Genomic DNA, 20,337 nt, shown 5'->3' on the forward strand with positions numbered 1-20,337 from the left:
ACTGTAGTGGCTCTGGATCAGAGAGTCTGCTAAATGACTCACTACTGTAGTGGCTCTGGATCAGAGAGTCTGCTAAATGACTCACTACTGTAAGTCTCTCTGGATCAGAGAGTCTGCTAAATGACTCACTACTGTAGTGGATCAGAGAGTCTGCTAAATGACTCACTACTGTAAGTGTCTCTAGGTAAGAGAGTCTGCTAAATGACTCATTACTGTAAGTCTCTCTGGATAAGAGAGTCTGCTAAATGACTCACTACTGTAAGTCTCTCTGGATCAGAGAGTCTGCTAAATGACTCACTACTGTAGTGGCTCTGGATCAGAGAGTCTGCTAAATGACTCACTACTGTAGTGGCTCTGGATCAGAGAGCCTGCTAAATTACTCACTACTGTAGTGGCTCTGGATCAGAGAGTCAGCTAAATGACTCACTACTGTAGTGGCTCTGGATCAGAGAGCCTGCTAAATGACTCACTACTGTAGTGGATCAGAGAGCCTGCTAAATGACTCACTACTGTAGTGGCTCTGGATCAGAGAGTCTGCTAAATGACTCACTACTGTAGTGGATCAGAGAGTCTGCTAAATGACTCACTACTGTAGTGGCTCTGGATCAGAGAGTCTGCTAAATGACTCACTACTGTAGTGGCTCTGGATCAGAGAGTCTGCTAAATGACTCACTACTGTAAGTGTCTCTGGATAAGAGAGTCTGCTAAATGACTCACTACTTTAAGTGTCTCTGGGTAAGAGAGTCTGCTAAATGACTCACTACTGTATGTGTCTCTGGATCAGAGAGTCTGCTAAATGACTCACTACTGTAAGTCTCTCTGGATAAGAGAGTCTGCTAAACGACTCACTACTGTAGTGGATCAGAGAGTCTGCTAAATGACTCACTACTGTAGTGGATCAGAGAGTCTGCTAAATGACTCCCTACTGTAGTGGATCAGAGAGTCTGCTAAATGACTCACTACTGTAGTGGATCAGAGAGTCTGCTAAATGACTCACTACTGTAAGTCTCTCTGGATAAGAGAGTCTGCTAAACGACTCACTACTGTAGTGGATCAGAGAGTCTGCTAAATGACTCACTACTGTAGTGGATCAGAGAGTCTGCTAAATGACTCCCTACTGTACGTGTCTCCGGACCAGAGAGTCTGCTAAATGACTCAAATGTCAATGTAAAATGTACAGTAAGGGCAAAATGGTCATTGGTATTTAGTATTTCGTATGTGTACGTGTGATCCCTGCGGGAGTTGAACCCGTGACCTTGGCGTTGCTAACGCCATGCTTTAGGCTTAGACGAACACACTGATAATGAATGGCGGCAGGATAAGCATGGAATGTAAAGCTTGATTAGCATTCAGACAATGTACCTAGAATACATCACAGAGACAGAGAGTGGTAATGTGGGGGGGGCTTGCATCTTGTTACGACAATCCAATAGAATGTACATGGATGGGTCTTCTGAAAGCATAAAACCAAGAGGACGTAGGCCTACTGTTTACCTTTATTTAACTTGGCAAGTCAGTTTAAGAACAAATGATTACAAATAGCTAGTCTACTAAAACTACTCGACTAGTGATTACATTCATTTGCCCAGCTCTCATGGCACAGCACTGCTCAATGCTTCTCAATAACAATGGCACGGGACGCAAATAGACTCTACGCTAGTCCTGGAAAGAAAAGAATGTTTGATTACTGTACCTACAGTGAAGGAACAGTCCCATAGTAGGTGAACAAATACCAAGTTCATAATAGAACATGGTGAGGTGTGGCATATCCTTTCACTCAAACAAATGGAAAATAAAAAAATAAAATAGAAGAATAGTAAAATGAGTTGATTGATGAGGCTGGATCGAGCAACAAATCTAAATGGGATACTGTCTGTAGATAAAAGTTAATAAGAATAACTGTGGTCCTTCTGTAGCTCAGTTGGTAGAGCATGGTGCTTGTAACGCCAGGGTAGTGGGTTCGATTCCCGGGACCACCCATACGTAGAATGTATGCACACATGACTGTAAGTCCCAAAGCGTCTGCTAAATGGCATATATTATATTATATTATGTTATGATAAAACAAAAAAATGGCCTGCGTGGAAAAGTCAACACAAAACACCACGCACCTGTTGATAAGCAAGGCTACACGAGGAGACGTCATTGAAATTCAATTTGGAAACATAATAGTCTACACACTCACTACGCACACAGGCAAAAATACCTTACACGCACAAGAAACTGGATGGAAGGGCTTTGCGTGTAGCCAGAGGAAAGCATTTAACTCCACAAAAAAAGGCTGTTATATTGATTGATATCCATAATGAAGTTAAGAGACCTCATGGGCACCCTTAAAGGGGGGAATTCGCATCGTATCCCACCTTGTCGAGTTTATTCTGTTTTGTCGACATTTGGAACGTCCAGCGACATATTAGCCGTTTCCATCAGGCATGTTGTCTAATGTTTTATCACACATGTACTTTTTACTAGCATAAAAAAGTTTGGATTGAAACCCGGGTGGTACCCACCTTTCCATTCACTGTTTTTATGCGAGTAAAGTCATACCGAATATAAAAACAAAACACAACAGCTGTAATGGAAACAAATAGTTTCAGTACAATTGTATAAATTCCGAAATAATTTGTTAGTTCGACATAGTGGGAGATTTTTGTATCGGTAAAATTAATTATGCGCGAAATGGCGGTGGAAATGTCTTTACGCGTAAATATATAATAACAATAACAACAAACGAAGTACATTTGGAGTCACGCGGTGATGTGGTATGTGGTCCTCCCACTACAACTTGGCAAACCATGAAGTTTATTAGGATACAGATTTAATCAATTATGATGAATTTCAAATGGTTGTGAAAGTATAGGGTGTTGAGTCTGACGCTGCTTTCCGATAAATATCTGGTGACGTGATTATCAACACTTGACTGCAGTTTGACAAATTCTAATATTCTCGCTCTTATCCATAATAATCATCTCATCACGTGGACTTGCGCATAATGCATTTTACCGACACAAAAGATCCCACCATGACGAACGAACAAATGATCTGTTTATACAATTGTACCATAACGTCTTGTTTCCATCAGGGCTGTCATGATTTTTCTTTATAGGGTATGAATTTACTCGCATAAAAACTCTGGATGAAAACGTGGCGTTATGAATGATTTTGTAGGCTACACTGCAAAGTTGACCGCAAGAATCCCATACAGATACAGAAAACATCATATTTTCAAACCTTGATTACATATGCCTCTCTGTTGATTGATTTATCGATTTGATGTTTGTCCGCTGACAGAAAATATATCGGCCTACATACAGTATACATATTTATTTATGCGTCGAAATACTGAATTAAAATATATTTGATCTGATATTCCTGATGATTTTACATACTTTTAATTTGGGGGCGTCAGAAAACTTGAGGGGGGGGGGGGTAAAGGGTTGCCTACTGGGGAACCATGCCCTAGGACCGTGGTTCCCAAACTTTTCCGGTTACTGTACCACCAACTGAAATTTGCTTTGCCCGACGTACCCCAGGAGTACCCCCTCATGTACATTTTAACATTAGGCCTATGGTCTCACGAGTCTTCACAAGCTCCCCCGTTCATATGCCAAGTAGCCCTGGTTGGGAACCACTGCACTCGGAGATGGCCAAATGTCCACTTTAACTTTCTTGTAGTAAATTACCAAACAAAAACGAAACTCACCAAGCTGGTCGTCATCCTTCTCGTCCATACCCTGGTTTGTTTATTTCAAACTATCTAAACACACTTGGACAGGCTATACTGCATAAGAAGCACGACGGACTTTCTCTAAACCTGACCCGATTCCAGCCCCTTTTAATGTACTGTTTAAATTAATCCTCGGTCACATGACATGTATCAAGGAATGCTGAGTGCAAACCACGCCCGGGAAAAAAATAGATTTTGTTTTTACAAAACTGCCATATAATTACTTTGCTCCAACATTCGACGGGGTTCATAAAAAAAAAAAAATTTGCTATCTTCCATAGAGTACATTTTCTGAGTTGAAGAGTTTTGGTTTCTCTATTCTATCCTCTTTGCAGTGTGCTCTCACGCACGCCGGACGAGCATGTTCAGTGTAGTGGTGGGCGTTCCGGTACTGTACTCCAGATCAGACCGAGGAGAGGCTATATCACATACAGGGAGTTCCTGTACTGTACTCTAGATAAGACCGAGGATATACAGTATATCATCCGCAACCACAGGAGGTCGACAAGACACATTGGGCCTCTGGGCCGTTATCCGAACAGTGATTCAGTTTCATACAATGTCAACAGGTAATAAATACTTAATGGAATTTTTAACCATAGTTGACACTAGATTATAAACTGGGTGGTTTGAGCCCTGAATGCTGATTGGCTGAAAGCCGTGGTATATCAGGGTATGACAAAACATTTAAGTAGTTTTTCCCCTTGCTCTGCATGGGTAACGCTGCTTTGAGGGTGGCTGTTGTCGTTGTGTTCCTGGTTCAAGCCCAGGGAGGAGCGAGGAGAGGGATGGAAGCTATACTGTTACACTGGCAATACTGTTACACTGGCAATACTGAAGTGCCTATAAGAGTGCCTATAAGAACATCCAATAGTCAAAGGTTAATGAAATACAAATGGTATAGAGGGAAATAGTCCTATAATAACTAAAACCTAAAACTTCTTACCTGGGAATATTGAAGATTCATGTTAAAAGGAACCACCAGCTTTCATATGTTCTCATGTTCTCAGCAAGGAACTGAAACTTTAGCTTTCTTACATGGCACATGTAAGCACTTTTGCACTTTTACGTTCTTCTCCAACACTTTGGTTTTGCATTATATTTCAACCAAATTGAACATGTTTCATTATTTACTTGATGCTAAATTGATTTTATTGATGTATTATATTAAGTTAAAATAAGTGTTCATTCAGAATGGTTGTAATTGTCATTATTACAAATAAAATTATATATAAAAAAAATGTAAAAACGAAATCGGCCGATTAATCGGTATCGGCATTTTTGGTCTTCCAATAATCGGTATCGGCGTTGAAAAATCATAATCAGTTGACCTCTAGTTGCTACCATGCTGTGTTGTCATGTGTTGCTGCCTTGCTATGTTGTTGTCTTTGGTCTCTCTTGTCGTGATGTGTGTTTTGTCCTATATTTATTTATTTTTTTTCCAGCCCCCATCCCCGCAGGAGGTATTTTGCCTTCTGGTAGGCCATCATTGTACATAAGAATTTGTTCTTAACTGATTTGCCTAGTTAAATAAATGTAAAGTTTAAAAAATAAATAAAAAGAAGGTTGATAACCAGTTTATAATAGCAATAAGGCACCTCGGGGGTTTGTGGTATATGGCCAATATACCATGGCTAAGGGCTGTATCCAGGCACTCAGCGTTGCGTCATACATAAGAACAGCCCTTAGCCGGGTTATATTGATCATATACCACACCTCCTCAAGCCTTATTGCTTAATTATAATAGTAGAATACTAAAACACTATACTATAATAGAATAAAAAGGAATCACAATGTGAAAAGGTGTCTTGCGGTCAGGCAGGGAGTCTAATTAATCTAATTAATCAGGCTGTAATACACAATGAATTGATACATACAGCCTGAAACTAATGCCAGAAATAATAATTATTGTGTAAAAGTTCCCTACAAGCCAGAATATTGAATACAATTACATATAAATGTACAGTTGTCTGTGTGGTTTGTCCTTTAACTGCCTGATTCAGAATATAGAATGTTCTAGTAGGCAAATAATAGGCCTTAGGTGCAAAAACAGGGATTTTTACTCACAAAAAACAATTGTAGTGATAGGCTAGAGGCGAGTAATGATGGTGGCAAAAACTATTTATATATATATATATATATATATATATATATATACACAGTGGGGCAAAAAAAGTATTTAGTCAGCCACCAATTGTGCAAGTTCTCCCACTTAAAAAGATGAGAGAGGCCTGTAATTTTCATCATAGGTACACTTCAACTATGACAGACAAAATTATTTTTAAAAATCCAGAAAATCACATTGTAGGATTTTTTATGAATTTATTTGCAAATTATGGTGGAAAATAAGTATTTGGTCACCTACAAAAAAGCAAGATTTCTGGCTCTCACAGACCTGTAACTTCTTCTTTAAGAGGCTCCTCTGTCCTCCACTCGTTACCTGTATTAATGGCACCTGTTTGAACTTGTTATCAGTATAAAAGACACCTGTCCACAACCTCAAACAGTCACACTCCAAACTCCACTATGGCCAAGACCACAGAGCTGTCAAAAGGACACCAGAAACAAAATTGTAGACCTGCACCAGGCTGGGAAGACTGAATCTGCAATAGGTAAGCAGCTTGGTTTGAAGAAATCAACTGTGGGAGCAATTATTAGGAAATGGAAGACATACAAGACCACTGAGGAGCCTCTTAAAGAAAAAGTTACAGGTCTGTGAGAGTCATGTTAGTATCTCAGTTTTCCTGCTAAAGCTTTTGTGCAGAATCAACCACGCTGTTTCAGGTGCAACGTTGATGGTCATGTTGCAGTCGTGAGTAGGAGGGAGATTCCAAGATGTGGGGAGTGTGCAGGAGGGCATGGGACAGAGGATTGTGTCGTTTTGGTGGATACAGTTGTGTCTGTCAACTGTAGGGGTGCCCATGTTGCTGGGGATCGGAAGTGTCTGTTGCGAGAGAGGTGGGTTGAGGTAGTCAGAGTAGTGCAGAGGTTGTCGTATGCTGAGGCAGTGAAGAAAGTGGAGGAGGATGGGTCAAGGATCCTGAGAGGATCGCTGTGAGTAATACATCTGTGCCAGCACAGAGATATAGACCAACGAGTGATGTTTGCTTCAGTAAGGTTGGCTTCTTAGCGTTCATAGCAATGGTTATCAACTGTACCACAGAAATGGAATGTAAATCAAAGACAATATGGTGGCAGCTGCAGAGAACTATTTGGGTTTATGAGATTTGACTTCAGAAGAGTTCTAGGGTGTGTTGAGTGGCGGTGTCCCGTCCTCCCAGACCGTTAGCATAGTGCAGGAACAGATAGGGTCAAAGTAGTGGAATGGGGTAGTGGGTTTTTTAATGAGTGTAGGGCTAGTTGGGAAGGGTAACTAAAAAGATTGTTTTATATTTTAAAAATTCTCCAATTCCCCATTTTGTATCACATAGCGTTATGGATTTATACTATAGTTCAGTTGGGGACGGTAAATGCTACATATTGAATGCCGACCGCTGTAAAATCTCCGCCATGTCAACTATAAATGAGGACTGTGGTGATCGTTGAGAGGAAAGATGGCGGATGTGGACGCTGATGTGGATTGGGAATCTAATGGCCGTAGAATCGAGGAGAATTGGAATATTGTCCAAAATAATGGAAAACACAGCGAAGTAGTGTACAGTGATGAGAATGTCCCTTCGTATCTTCTAGGAGTACGGTTTGTTAATGAGGAGCAGTTGGTCGGATTACCATTCTTGAGTGATTCCATTTGAGACATTCCAAACTGGTGGAGAAAGTGCTGGGTTAAGAGAAGGCTGTAAGGATCACGAGAGATGGCCTTGTTTCGGTTGTTGTTGTTGTTGTTGTTGTTGTATTGCTGCGGATCAGAAAGAACGTGTGTTGCGTCTCACCTGAGTTAAGAAGTTTGACGTGTCGTGTCTCTTCGCGAACAAGGGGGTGATATCTGGCATCTGATGGGAAGTCGATGTTGAAGAGTGAAGAGTCTATCTGTTCTTCTGGGTTTAAAAAAAAATATGGAGTCTCATCCCTACTCAAGTGCAGTTGGGGTATATAAACTGCATAGTCATAGCATTTATCCCAAAACCAATGCAGTGTGATCACTGTATAGCTTTTGGACGTGGTTAAAGTGGATAGGCCTTCACTGCAGGCTACAGGGATTCCATTTCACCAGCAGGACCCTGATATTTTAAAGGTTATTAAGAAGGTGGACATTGTGGCCTTTATAGCTGTGGTAATTAATCGCACTGCCAAGGTGGAGAGGAGGTCCAGGATAAATTAGTTTTCCCCTATCACGAATGGATTTTTGTTTTGCCTTGTTTTTTTTCAACCCGTCCAGTTGGTGGCGGCAATACACCTTTCAGGTTTGTAGTCCGCCATAAAACCCATAGAAGAAGAAGAAGAAGAAGAAGCTTAGTCACCAGATAGAACAATGTGAAAGATATTTCACTGGATGTATAAATATGAAGCATCCGCTTGGCGTTTCCACCCACTACCAAATATGGTAGCCATGTGGCCAGCAGTGGAAAATGATGGATGATGGATTTCACCCGACAATCTGCACATTTTCTAACCGATGAAACATTTGATCTCAATACAGTTTTTTTATTTCCAAAACCTAGAAATATGTTATGAACAGAGTGGACTACGTCTTGAAGAATTTACCCTTTGCCAAAGTTGTAAAAAATCGCGTTGTTTACGAGAAGTGGGAAGGCGAATTGAGTTATTACATATGCACACTTCACAGAATAGGCGGTCCCAAACGGAAATATGCAAATAATACTAGAACGAGCCAATAGAATCTCGCTTGCTCGTGTTTGGCTCTGCCCACTAAGACTCATTTATTTCAATTGGAAACGACAGGTTGTGATCTATCTTGGTGTAGTTATTTAAATATTTGTTAGAAAGACACGGAAGAGGAAGGAAGAACAATCTCCACCCTGTTTCCTTCATCTGCCTCCAGGCAGGAATACGAGACCGAACCGTAAATTAACGTGATAATCTGGAAGCATCGTTATAAGTATATCACTTTAATCCATTAAAATCAACGATATTTCATTATATATTCAATCGAACTTTATATATTTTATCGTTATTTTAGATGTGTGGTTGTTATAAAGGCGGACACATTGGACACTGCAATGTCCGTTCAAATTATGGTTAAAAAACGGAGCCGCTAACGTTATTTGACTCTACAAGCAGCAACGGGTCTATTTTTTGTTGTTGTTGCAGATCCATAGTTGTCCAAATGATATATGCTAGTGTATTCGGTCTATGGGTTTTGACGAAACGTAAATAAAAGTTGGGGAAACTAGGCGGTTTCGTTTTCTGAGACCATATGGCTAATTGTCAACTAAAGGGACGTGACTGTCCCATCATGTCTGAGATCACAGCAGTCTGCGGCGCTTTTGTCCTTTCGCTGCAAATATCTCTCTACTGAAGCGTGAAACACTGCACATCAACATGAACAAGTTGATACAAATGATGCGGGTATATTAACGAGTCAACTGGGTGAATTGGCTGGCAAGATACCTTTTTATTGTGTGGCTGGAAGAGTTTGCGTTCAAGAGAGCAATTGGCAGTCATTTCATAGCTAAACCTACACACACACACAGTGACCAGTGTTTTGAGGAATACTATACATGATGCTTTTGGGATCTGAGTGGTGCAGCATCTCTGTGCTAGAGGCGTCACTACAGACCCCTGGTTCGATTCCTTACATTTAATTACTTGTATCTCTTCCATTTGAGGTATTTTTCTTAACTGCATTGTTGGTTTAAGGGCTTGTAAAGTAAGCATTTCACTGTGAGGTCTACCTACACCTGTTCTATTCGGTGCATGAAACAAATAACATTTGATTTGATTGGGAGTCCCGCAGGGCGACGCACAATTGGCCCATTATCATTAGGGTTTGTCCGGGGTAGGCCGTCCATTGTAAATAAGAATTTGTTTTTAATTGACTTGCCTGGTTAAATGAAGGTAATCCATTATTTTTTGGGAACTAATTAGTCACTTGAACGCAAACTCATCCAGCCAACCAATGAATGTAGCCTGCTAGCCTAGCTAAATGCATTGAGATGGCTACATTAAGCTATTTTACTTTGCTAACCTAATTTGACTTCAGCTTTTATCCTAGCCTCACGAAAGACACACACAATACAGGGGGGCTGTTACACTGGGGCCTAACCTGTTACACTGGGGCTGTTACACTGGGGCCTAACCTGTTACACTGGGGCATAACCTGTTACACTGGGGCATAACCTGTTACACTGGGGCCTAACCTGTTACACTGGGGCATAACCTGTTACACTGGGGCCTAACCTGTTACACTGGGGCCTAACCTGTTACACTGGGGCTGTTACACTGGGGCCTAACCTGTTACACTGGGGCCTAACCTGTTACACTGGGGCATAACCTGTTACACTGGGGCTGTTACACTGGGGCCTAACCTGTTACACTGGGGCTGTTACACTGGGGCCTAACCTGTTACACTGGGGCCTAACCTGTTACACTGGGGCATAACCTGTTACACTGGGGCTGTTACACTGGGGCTAACCTGTTACACTGGGGCCTAACCTGTTACACTGGGGCCTAACCTGTTACACTGGGGCTGTTACACTGGGGCCTAACCTGTTACACTGGGGCTGTTACACTGGGGCCTAACCTGTTACACTGGGGCTGTTACACTGGGGCCTAACCTGTTACACTGGGGCTGTTACACTGGGGCCTAACCTGTTACACTGGGGCCTAACCTGTTACACTGGGGCCTAACCTGTTACACTGGGGCTGTTACACTGGGGCCTAACCTGTTACACTGGGGCTGTTACACTGGGGCCTAACCTGTTACACTGGGGCTGTTACACTGGGGCCTGGGGCTGTTACACTGGGGCTGTTACACTGGGGCCTAACCTGTTACACTGGGGCCTAACCTGTTACACTGGGGCTGTTCCACTGGGGCCTAACCTGTTACACTGGGGCTGTTACACTGGGGTCTAACCTGTTACACTGGGGTCTAACCTGTTACACTGGGGCATAACCTGTTACACTGGGGCCTAACCTGTTACACTGGGGCTGTTACACTGGGGTCTAACCTGTTACACTGGGGCTGTTACACTGGGGCATAACCTGTTACACTGGGGTCTAACCTGTTACACTGGGGCTGTTACACTGGGGCATAACCTGTTACACTGAGGCTGTTACACTGGGGCATAACCTGTTACACTGGGGCCTAACCTAACGTGTCAGGCCTATGTACTGGTCTTGACAAGAAGAAAAGCTGTTTTTTCATTTCTGCACTGTTCAACCAATCCCGTCAATGTCCAAACGCTGAAGTCGTGTCACAGGCTCGTTACATTTCCCCTGAAAACCGGAACATCCGGTCGTTGCAGACTCGACCGCAGCTAGGGCTCCCGAGGAGCAGTTGTTGTGGGGGGTTAGGTCTTATGCTCAAGGGCACAACGACAGGCAATGACATCTAGACTTTGATACCAGCAACCCTCCGGTTGCCACCTCACGTCCAGCAAGATTTTTCCTTTCAGACCTGGGATTCAAACTGGCAACCCTCCGTTTACCGACTTGCCTCTAAACGGTTACCTGATGCCTCAATGAGTAGTAGCTGGTCTCAAACGAGACACACTTGCGCTCTCCCCGTCACGGCTTTAAAAGCATTGGCTTGGTGTAAGCATTGGCTTGGTGTAAGCAAGCATTGGCTTGGTGTAAGCAAGCATTGGCTTGGTGTAAGCAAGCATTGGCTTGGTGTAAGCATTGGCTTGGTGTAAGCATTTGATTGGTGTAAGCATTTGATTGGTGTAAGCATTTGATTGGTGTAAGCATTTGATTGGTGTAAGCATTGGCTTGGTGTAAGCATTTGATTGGTGTAAGCATTGGCTTGGTGTAAGCATTGGCTTGGTGTAAGCATTTGATTGGTGTAAGCATTTGATTGGTGTAAGCATTGGCTTGGTGTAAGCATTGGCTTGGTGTAAGCATTGGCTTGGTGTAAGCATTTGATTGGTGTAAGCATTGGCTTGGTGTAAGCATTGGATTGGTGTAAGCATTTGATTGGTGTAAGCATTTGATTGGTGTAAGCATTGGCTTGGTGTAAGCATTTGATTGGTGTAAGCAAGCATTGGCTTGGTGTAAGCAAGCATTGGCTTGGTGTAAGCAAGCATTGGCTTGGTGTAAGCAAGCATTGGCTTGGTGTAAGCAAGCATTGGCTTGGTGTAAGCAAGCATTGGCTTGGTGTAAGCAAGCATTGGCTTGGTGTAAGCAAGCATTGGCTTGGTGTAAGCAAGCATTGGCTTGGTGTAAGCATTTGATTGGTGTAAGCATTTGATTGGTGTAAGCATTTGATTGCCCTAAGCATTGGATTGGTGTAAGCATTGGATTGGTGTAAGCATTGGATTGGTGTAAGCATTGGCTTGGTGTAAGCATTTGATTGGTGTAAGCATTTGATTGGTGTAAGCATTGGCTTGGTGTAAGCAAGCATTGGCTTGGTGTACGCATTTGATTGGTGTAAGCATTGGCTTGGTGTAAGCATTTGATTGGTGTAAGCATTTGATTGGTGTAAGCATTGGCTTGGTGTAAGCATTTGATTGGTGTACGCATTGACTGGATGAGCTTTTCAGCATTGTTAAATCCATGACAAGAAGGGTTCAGAAATGGAATCCCACCTGTGATCGTTCAGCAGGGCTGGGTTCAGCAGGGCTGGGTTCAGCAGGGCTGGGTTCAGCAGGGCTGCGTTCAGCCCAGCAGGGCACCACGTTTGTGGAACATTCACCGTAGAAAAATATGTTATATACAACGGAGTCCTGTTGGCTTTATTCATGACAGTTCATGAACAACGTTTGGGTAGCCTACTGAACGTAGCCCAGGGGTAGAAAGTAGACTGGTGGTTCAGCGTGTGGTGCAATGTTATGCTTTGGTTTGTCTAAGTCTTGTGAATCTTTTTTCTTAGAAGCCTATTCATTATTATGAGGTGTTCATTCAAGTGCAATATTTCCTTTTGGCTTATGTTTGTGTCCTAGCCTGGTTAAAAACAGCCGGATCTCACAATAGCTCACATTCTGAAATGAAATAGGAGGGTAGCGGTCTGTCTGCTTGACCAGGCTATGTGGATTTACCCTTGTGCATGTGTGTCCAGTAGATGTCCTGCGTATAATGACCTATAAATCTAGTTGGGTCTGACTCCTCCTTCCCTGACTCCTCCTTCCCTGACTCCTCCTTCCCTGACTCCTCCTACTGTCATCGTGGCCTGCTGGGTCGTCCATACTCATGCCAGGCGTTTAAACGAGGAGGGAGAGGAAGTGCCCATTCCCCAGCCTTAGCTCTCTCTATAGCCAGTACCTGTTACAACATCAGCCGGGAACGTGGCTGGGCTTCATCTATACGTTTTTGGTGTTTAGGAATATAGCATGTTTAGATTTTTTTAAGTGGTGTATGGATGGCTCTTCAAATTCACTTGTTTTAATTGGTGACAGTCAGGGGGGGGGGGATCATTCCATTTGAATTAAATAAGCATTGAGGAATTTGAATTTCGTGGTTTACTTCCTGAATTGAAAATTTAATTGACCCTGATGACATCCAGGTGTTTCCGGAGAAATGAAATCTCCCCCTTTTGCCCTCCTGTGTCTTGTTACTATAACTATCTCCCCCCTCCATAGGACCCATGCCGCAGAGATAGCCCACAACGTGTCGTCTAAGAACAGGAAGTTGATCGTGGAGAGGGCAGCTCAGCTGGCCATCAAGATCACCAACCCCAACGCCAGGCTACGTAGCGAGGAACACGAGTGATCTGGGACCACGACTCTTTGTTGTTCAATAAATGATCTATACACCTGTCAATAGTATTTACTGTATGTGCCTGTTTTAATGATATGGTTTGATTATATTAGGGTGGGGGGGTCATAATGCTTTATAATGGCTTTAGTGTGATATATTAGGGTGGGGGGTCATAATGCTTTAGGGTGATATATTAGGGTGGGGGGGTCATAATGCATTATAATGGCTTTAGGGTGATATATTAGGGTGGGGGGGTCATAATGCTTTATAATGGCTTTAGGGTGATATATTAGGGTGGGGGGTCATAATGCTTTATAATGGCTTTAGTGTGATATATTAGGGTGGAGGGGGTCTTAATGCATTATAATGGCTTTTGTGTGATATATTAGGGTGGGTCATAATGCATTATAATGGCTTTAGTGTGATATTAGGTGGTCTTATGCTGCAGTAGTTTATGTGTCAGGGGGCTAGGGTCAGTTTGTTATATCTGGAGTACTTCTCCTGTCCTATTCGGTGTCCTGTGTGAATCTAAGTGTGCGTTCTCTAATTCTCTCCTTCTCTCTTTCTTTCTCTCTCTCGGAGGACCTGAGCCCTAGGACCATGTCCCAGGACTACCTGACATGAGGACTCCTTGCTGTCCCCAGTCCACCTGGCCATGCTCCTGCTCCAGTTTCAACTGACCTGAGCCCTAGGACCGTGCCCCAGGACTACCTGACATGAAGGCTCCTTGCTGTCCCCAGTCCACCTGACTGTGCTGCTGCTCCAGTTTCAACTGTTCTGCCTTATTATTATTCGACCATGCTGGTCATTTATGAACATTTGAACATCTTGGTCATGTTCTGTTATAATCTCTACCCGGCACAGCCAGAAGAGGACTGGCCACCCCACATAGCCCGGTTCCTCTCTAGGTTTCTTCCTAGGTTTTGGCCTTTCTAGGGAGTTTTTCCTAGCCACCGTGCTTTTACACCTGCATTGTTTGCTGTTTGGGGTTTTAGCCTGGGTTTCTGTACAGCACTTTGAGATATCAGCTGATGTACGAAGGGCTATATAAATAAATTTGATTTGATTTGATCTTAATGCATTATGGCTTTAGTGTGATATATTAGGGTGGGGGGTCATAATGCATTATAATGGCTTTAGTGTGATATATTATGGAGTCTTAATGCATTATAATGGCTTTAGTGTGATATTAGGGGTTCTTAATGCATTATAATTGCTTTAGTGTGATATATTAGGGTGGGGGGGGTCATAATGCATTATAATGGCTTTAGTGTGATATATTAGGGTGGGTCATAATGCATTATAATGGCTTTAGTGTGATATTAGGTGGTCTTAATGCATTATGGCTTTAGTGTGATATATTAGGGTGGGGGGTCATAATGCATTATAATGGCTTTAGTGTGATATATTATGGAGTCTTAATGCTTTATAATGACTTTAGTGTGATATATTAGGGTGGAGGGGGTCTTAATGCATTATAATTGCTTTAGTGTGATATTAGGGGGCCTTAATGCATTATGACGGTTTTGTTTTTTAAAATTTTTATTTTACCTTTATTTAACTAGGCAAGTCGGTTAAGAACAAATTCTTATTTTCAATGACGGCCTAGGAACAGTGGGTTAACTGCCTGTTCACGGGCAGAACGACAGATTTGTACCTTGTCAGCTCAGGGGTTGACAACTCCATTGTGTCCTCCTCCCAGAGCGCTAAGAACCTTGGCGTGATCCTGGACAACACCCTGTCGTTCTCAACTAACTTCAAGGCGGTGGCCCGTTCCTGTAGGTTCATGCTCTACAACATCCGCAGAGTACGACCCTGCCTCACACAGGAAGCGGCGCAGGTCCTAATCCAGGCACTTGTCATCTCCCGTCTGGATTACTGCAACTCGCTGTTGGCTGGGCTCCCTGCCTGTGCCATTAAACCCCTACAACTCATCCAGAACGCCGCAACCCGTCTGGTGTTCAACCTTCCCATGTTCAACCTTCCCAAGTTCTCTCACGTCACCCCGCTCCTCCGCTCTCTCCACTGGCTTCCAGTTGAAGCTCGCATCCGCTACAAGACCATGGTGCTTGCCTACGGAGCTGTGAGGGGAACGGCACCTCAGTACCTCCAGGCTCTGATCAGGCCCTACACCCAAACAAGGGCACTGCGTTCATCCACCTCTGGCCTGCTCGCCTCCCTACCACTGAGGAAGTACAGTTCCCGCTCAGCCCAGTCAAAACTGTTCGCTGCTCTGGCCCCCAATGGTGGAACAAACTCCCTCACGACGCCAGGACAGCGGAGTCAATCACCACCTTCCGGAGACACCTGAAACCCCACCTCTTTAAGGAATACCTAGGATAGGATAAGTAATCCTTCTCACCCCCTAAAAGATTTAGATGCACTATTGTAAAGTGGCTGTTCCACTGGATGTCATAAGGTGAATGCACCAATTTGTAAGTCGCTCTGGATAAGAGCGTCTGCTAAATGACTTAAATGTAAATGTAACCTTCCGGTTACTAGTGTGATATATTAGGGGTCTTAATGCATTATGACGGCTTTAAGGCTGTGATCATCAACTAGATTCAGCTGCAGGCCAATTACAAAAAAAAAATACAAAGTATGTTGTTCAGATGGTTGGGGAGCCGGGAACGTAATCCCCAAAATAATTAGCAGACTGCACATTGAAATCCGGAGCTGATTTCCTGGTGGCTGGTGTAAAAAGGGCTTTATAAATTAGATTTTAGTTTAATGTCCAATAAATGCAGAATAAAGCCACTCGCGAGACGCTAGTTCGGGAACCCTGCTTCAGTATTACAACCTTAAGTCTGAAATGGATTCAAAAATAAATCTCATCTACTCACAATTATACTCCACGACAAAGTGAAAACAGGTTTTAGACATTTTTGCAAACGTGTTGAAAATAAACACACAGACCATTTTGAGACGATGAGACTTGAAATTGAGCTCCGGTGCATCCTGTTTTCCATTGATCTTCCTTGAGATGTTTCTACAACTTGATTGTAGGTCTACCTGTGGTTATTTATTGGACATGATTTGGAAAGGCACACATCTGTCTATATAGAAGGTCCCACAGTTGACAGTGCAAAAACCAAGCCATGAGGTCGACGGAGTTGTCCGTTAAGAGACGGAGCTGGAGAACGGCACCAAAACGTGTCTGCAGCATTGAAAGTCTCCAAGAACGGTGGGCACTTCAATAAATAAACTGTGGAACCGCCAAGACTTCCTAGTGCCGGCCCGGCCGCCCGTCCAAACTGAGCAATTGGCGGAGAAAGGCCTTGGTCAGGGAGATGACTAAGAACCAGATGGTCACTCTGACAGCGTCCCTACAGTGGAGCATGGTCTGACAGCATCCCTACAGTGGAGCATGGTCTGACAGCATCCCTATAGTGGAGCATGGTCTGACAGCATCCATACAGTGGAGCATGGTCTGACAGCATCCCTACAGTGGAGCATGGTCTGACAGCATCACTACAGTGGAGCATGGTCTGACAGCATCCCTACAGTGGAGCATGGTCTGACAGCATCCCTATAGTGGAGCATGGTCTGACAGCATCCATACAGTGGAGCATGGTCTGACAGCATCCCTACAGTGGATCATGGTCTGACAGCATCACTACAGTGGAGCATGGTCTGACAGCATCCCTACAGTGGAGCATGGTCTGACAGCATCCCTATAGTGGAGCATGGTCTGACAGCATCCCTACAGTGGAGCATGGTCTGACAGCATCCCTACAGTGGAGCATGGTCTGACAGCATCCCTACAGTGGAGCATGGTCTGACAGCATCCCTACAGTGGATCATGGTCTGACAGCTCACTACAGTGGAGCATGGTCTGACAGCATCCCTACAGTGGAGCATGGTCTGACAGCATCCCTACAGTGGAGCATGGTCTGACAGCGTCCCTACAGTGGAGCATGCTCTGACAGCATCCCTACAGTGGAGCATGGTCTGACAGCTTCACTACAGTGGAGCATGGTCTGACAGCATCCCTACAGTGGAGCATGGTCTGACAGCATCCCTACAGTGGAGCATGGTCTGACAGCTTCACTACAGTGGAGCATGGTCTGACAGCATCCCTACAGTGGAGCATGGTCTGACAGCGTCCCTACAGTGGAGCATGCTCTGACAGCATCCCTACAGTGGAGCATGGTCTGACAGCATCACTACAGTGGAGCATGGTCTGACAGCATCCCTACAGTGGAGCATGGTCTGACAGCATCCCTACAGTGGAGCATGGTCTGACAGCTTCACTACAGTGGAGCATGGTCTGACAGCATCACTACAGTGGAGCATGGTCTGACAGCATCCCTACAGTGGAGCATGGTCTGACAGCATCACTACAGTGGAGCATGGTGGTGGCAGGGACTGGGGAAAGATTGAACAGAAGCAAAATATAGAGCTCCTTGATGAAAACCTGCTCCAGAGCGCTCAGGGCCTCTGACTGGGGCAAAGGTTCCAACAGGACAACGTAGGTGGCTTCGGTACAAGTGTCTGAATGTCCTTGAGTGGCCCAGTCAGAGCCCGGACTTGAACCTGATCGAACATCTCTGGAGAGATCTGAAAATGGCTGTGCAGTGACGCTCCCCATCCAACTTGACAGCGCTTGAGAGGATCTGCAGAGAAGAACGGGAGAAACTCCCCAAATACAGGTGCGTCATACCTAAGACGACTCAAGGTTGTAATTGCTGCCAAAGGTGCTTCAACAAAGTACTGAGTAAAGGGTCTGAATACTTATGTAAATGTGATATTTAAGATTATTTTGAATCGTTTTGTAAAAATGAATTTAAAAACTTTTTGCCTTGTCATTATGTGGTATTGTGATGTCATTATGGGGTATTGTGATGTCATTATGTGGTATTGTGTGTAGATTGATGAGGGAAAAACTATTTAATCCATTTTAGAATAAGGCTGTAATGTAACAAAATGTGGAAAAAGTGAAGGGGGTCTGAATACTCTCCCGAATGCCCTGTATATTAGTAGGGGGCTGTAATGCATTATGCAAGTCTTACATTTTACACACTAGACGATGCACAGTTAAATGAACAAAACGTTTGTTTATTTGCAATGTATTCACGGAGAATACTGTATCAATATCACAGCCCTACCAAAATGGCACTGAATACCACTGGCTTAAAAGTCCTTTGAATAAAGTATGACCTCGATGATCAGAAGGCACGTTTTCATCTCAAACGTTGATTGTTAAGGCAGATGAATAATTGCCATTGATTAGGCCCTACGACATCCCGACTAGCCAATATGGCACGTTTTCAACTCAACTTTCAAGGCAGAATATAAATCATTTCAGTGGCAGTGAATACGGCCTATGACAGTCATACAATTTTGCATCTAGCCAACAATGCTGGGCATTGGCTTCGGTTTCTGTTCTATTTTAAAGAATAACTTCATATTATGCTGGGAGGGTTTCCCCTCCTATCCTTTGGTTCTAACTGGTGTCCATGCTTTCCACTGTGCTGGAGCGTGTGTCTCCCTGAATGCTCTCTAAGATGGAGGCCATCTCTGCGTTGGTGCGTATCTGGTTGGCAAAGTCGGCCATGGCAGGGCTCTTCTCCACCTCGCTGATGGAGAGCAAGGCTGCCACGGCCCTCATCGCTGAACGACGCAGCTCCTCCTGCTTCTCAAACTCCTGCTTCACTGACCCCGCCTTCACCTGGGACCACGATAGAAGAAGCAAATATTATGTTAAGCGCATGTCATCTTTTATTGGCGACGTTAACGTAAATACAGTGAGCTCAAAAGTATTGTGTCATTTTGGAGTCACTTTTTAAAAAAAAAATGTAAATAAGAATATAATGTTTCTAAACACTTCTACATTCATGTGGATGCTACCATGGTTACGGATAACCCTGAAGTAATCGTGAATAATGATGAGTGAGAAAGTTACAGACAAATATTGTACCCCCGAGACATGCTAACCTCTTACTATTACAATAACGGGGGGGGTTGCCAGACCTTACAGATAATTTTATGTGTGGGGTACAGAGATGAGGTAGTCATTCAAATATCATGTTAAACACTATTGCACACGGAGCTATGTGTTCACAGCTCTAAACTAACAGGTTAAATGAACTAACAGGTTAAATGAACTAACAGGTTAAATTAACTAACAGGTTAAATTAACTAACGGGTTGTAGCTGTAGTGCCTTCAGAATGTATTCACACCTCTTGAATTTGTCCTAATTTTGTTGTGTTATAGTTATATATATATATACATTTCAAATGAATTAAACTGTGATTCTGTGTCACTTTGTTATGGAAACGCCTAAATAAGTTCTGGCCTACACACAAATAAATAACCCATAATGTCAAAGAGGAATGACAGAATTTGAAATGTTCCAAAACATGCATCCTGTTCGCAACAAGGCACTAAAGTAAAACTGCAAAATAATGTGGCAAAGAAATGAACTTTATATCCTGAATACAAAGCGTTATGTTTGGGGCAAATCCAACAAAACACATCACGCTTCATATTTTCAACCATGGTGATGGCTGCATCATGTTATGGGTATGCTTGTCATCGGCAAGGACTAGGGAGTTTTTTTTTCGGACAAAAATAAACAGAATAGACCTAAGCACAATCCTAGAGGAAAAGCTGGTTTACTTTGCTTTCCAACAGACACTGGGAGACAAATTCACCTTTCAGCAGGACAATAACCAAAAACACAAGGCCAAATATACATTGGAGTTGCTTATGAAGACAACATTGAATATTCCTGAGTGGCCTAGTTACACTTTTGACTTAAGTCAGCTTGAAAATCTATGGCAAGACTTGAAAATGGCTGCTTAGCAATGATCAACAATCAATTGGACAGAGC

The 20,337-nt window shown here is 43.3% G+C and overlaps 2 protein-coding genes and 2 long non-coding RNA genes across 63 annotated transcripts in view; 1 reads left to right on the forward strand and 3 right to left on the reverse strand.

Annotated features, from left to right (window-relative positions):
* The window catches only part of ssuh2.1 (ssu-2 homolog, tandem duplicate 1), a 43,519-nt gene extending 39,396 nt beyond the window's left edge, over positions 1-4,123 (reverse strand). The window contains exon 1 of the mRNA XM_052528609.1: positions 3,704-4,123. Within this exon, the coding sequence (XP_052384569.1) occupies positions 3,704-3,731 (28 nt within the window). The 5' untranslated portion in view covers positions 3,732-4,123. The remainder of the gene's footprint in view (positions 1-3,703) is intronic.
* Positions 4,124-8,453: 4,330 nt separating this feature from the next.
* LOC127932046 (uncharacterized) lies at positions 8,454-13,564 on the forward strand. The gene is made up of 2 exons (XR_008143720.1): positions 8,454-9,214; positions 13,384-13,564. It is a non-coding gene; the product is annotated as an uncharacterized LOC127932046 (long non-coding RNA).
* Positions 9,895-11,577, reverse strand: LOC127932044 (uncharacterized). Of its 33 annotated transcripts, none has more exons than XR_008143687.1 (5): positions 10,870-11,577; positions 10,742-10,781; positions 10,389-10,578; positions 10,026-10,247; positions 9,895-9,945 (listed from the first exon to the last, which is right to left on the reverse strand). It is a non-coding gene; the product is annotated as an uncharacterized LOC127932044 (long non-coding RNA). The 33 variants fall into 33 exon arrangements; XR_008143695.1 differs by having other exon boundaries at positions 9,900-9,925; positions 10,046-10,247; XR_008143690.1 differs by having other exon boundaries at positions 9,914-9,925.
* A 4,979-nt stretch (positions 13,565-18,543) lies between the features above and the next one.
* cand2 (cullin-associated and neddylation-dissociated 2 (putative)) overlaps positions 18,544-20,337 on the reverse strand; it is a 30,903-nt gene continuing 29,109 nt past the window's right edge. For all 28 annotated transcript variants that reach the window (XM_052526226.1, XM_052526227.1, XM_052526222.1 and 25 more), the window contains one exon: positions 18,544-19,172. In XM_052526226.1, the coding sequence (XP_052382186.1) occupies positions 18,948-19,172 (225 nt within the window). In that variant the 3' untranslated portion in view covers positions 18,544-18,947. The remainder of the gene's footprint in view (positions 19,173-20,337) is intronic.

The sequence above is a fragment of the Oncorhynchus keta genome, chromosome 10, assembly GCF_023373465.1.
Source record: "Oncorhynchus keta strain PuntledgeMale-10-30-2019 chromosome 10, Oket_V2, whole genome shotgun sequence".
Taxonomy (NCBI): domain Eukaryota; kingdom Metazoa; phylum Chordata; class Actinopteri; order Salmoniformes; family Salmonidae; genus Oncorhynchus; species Oncorhynchus keta.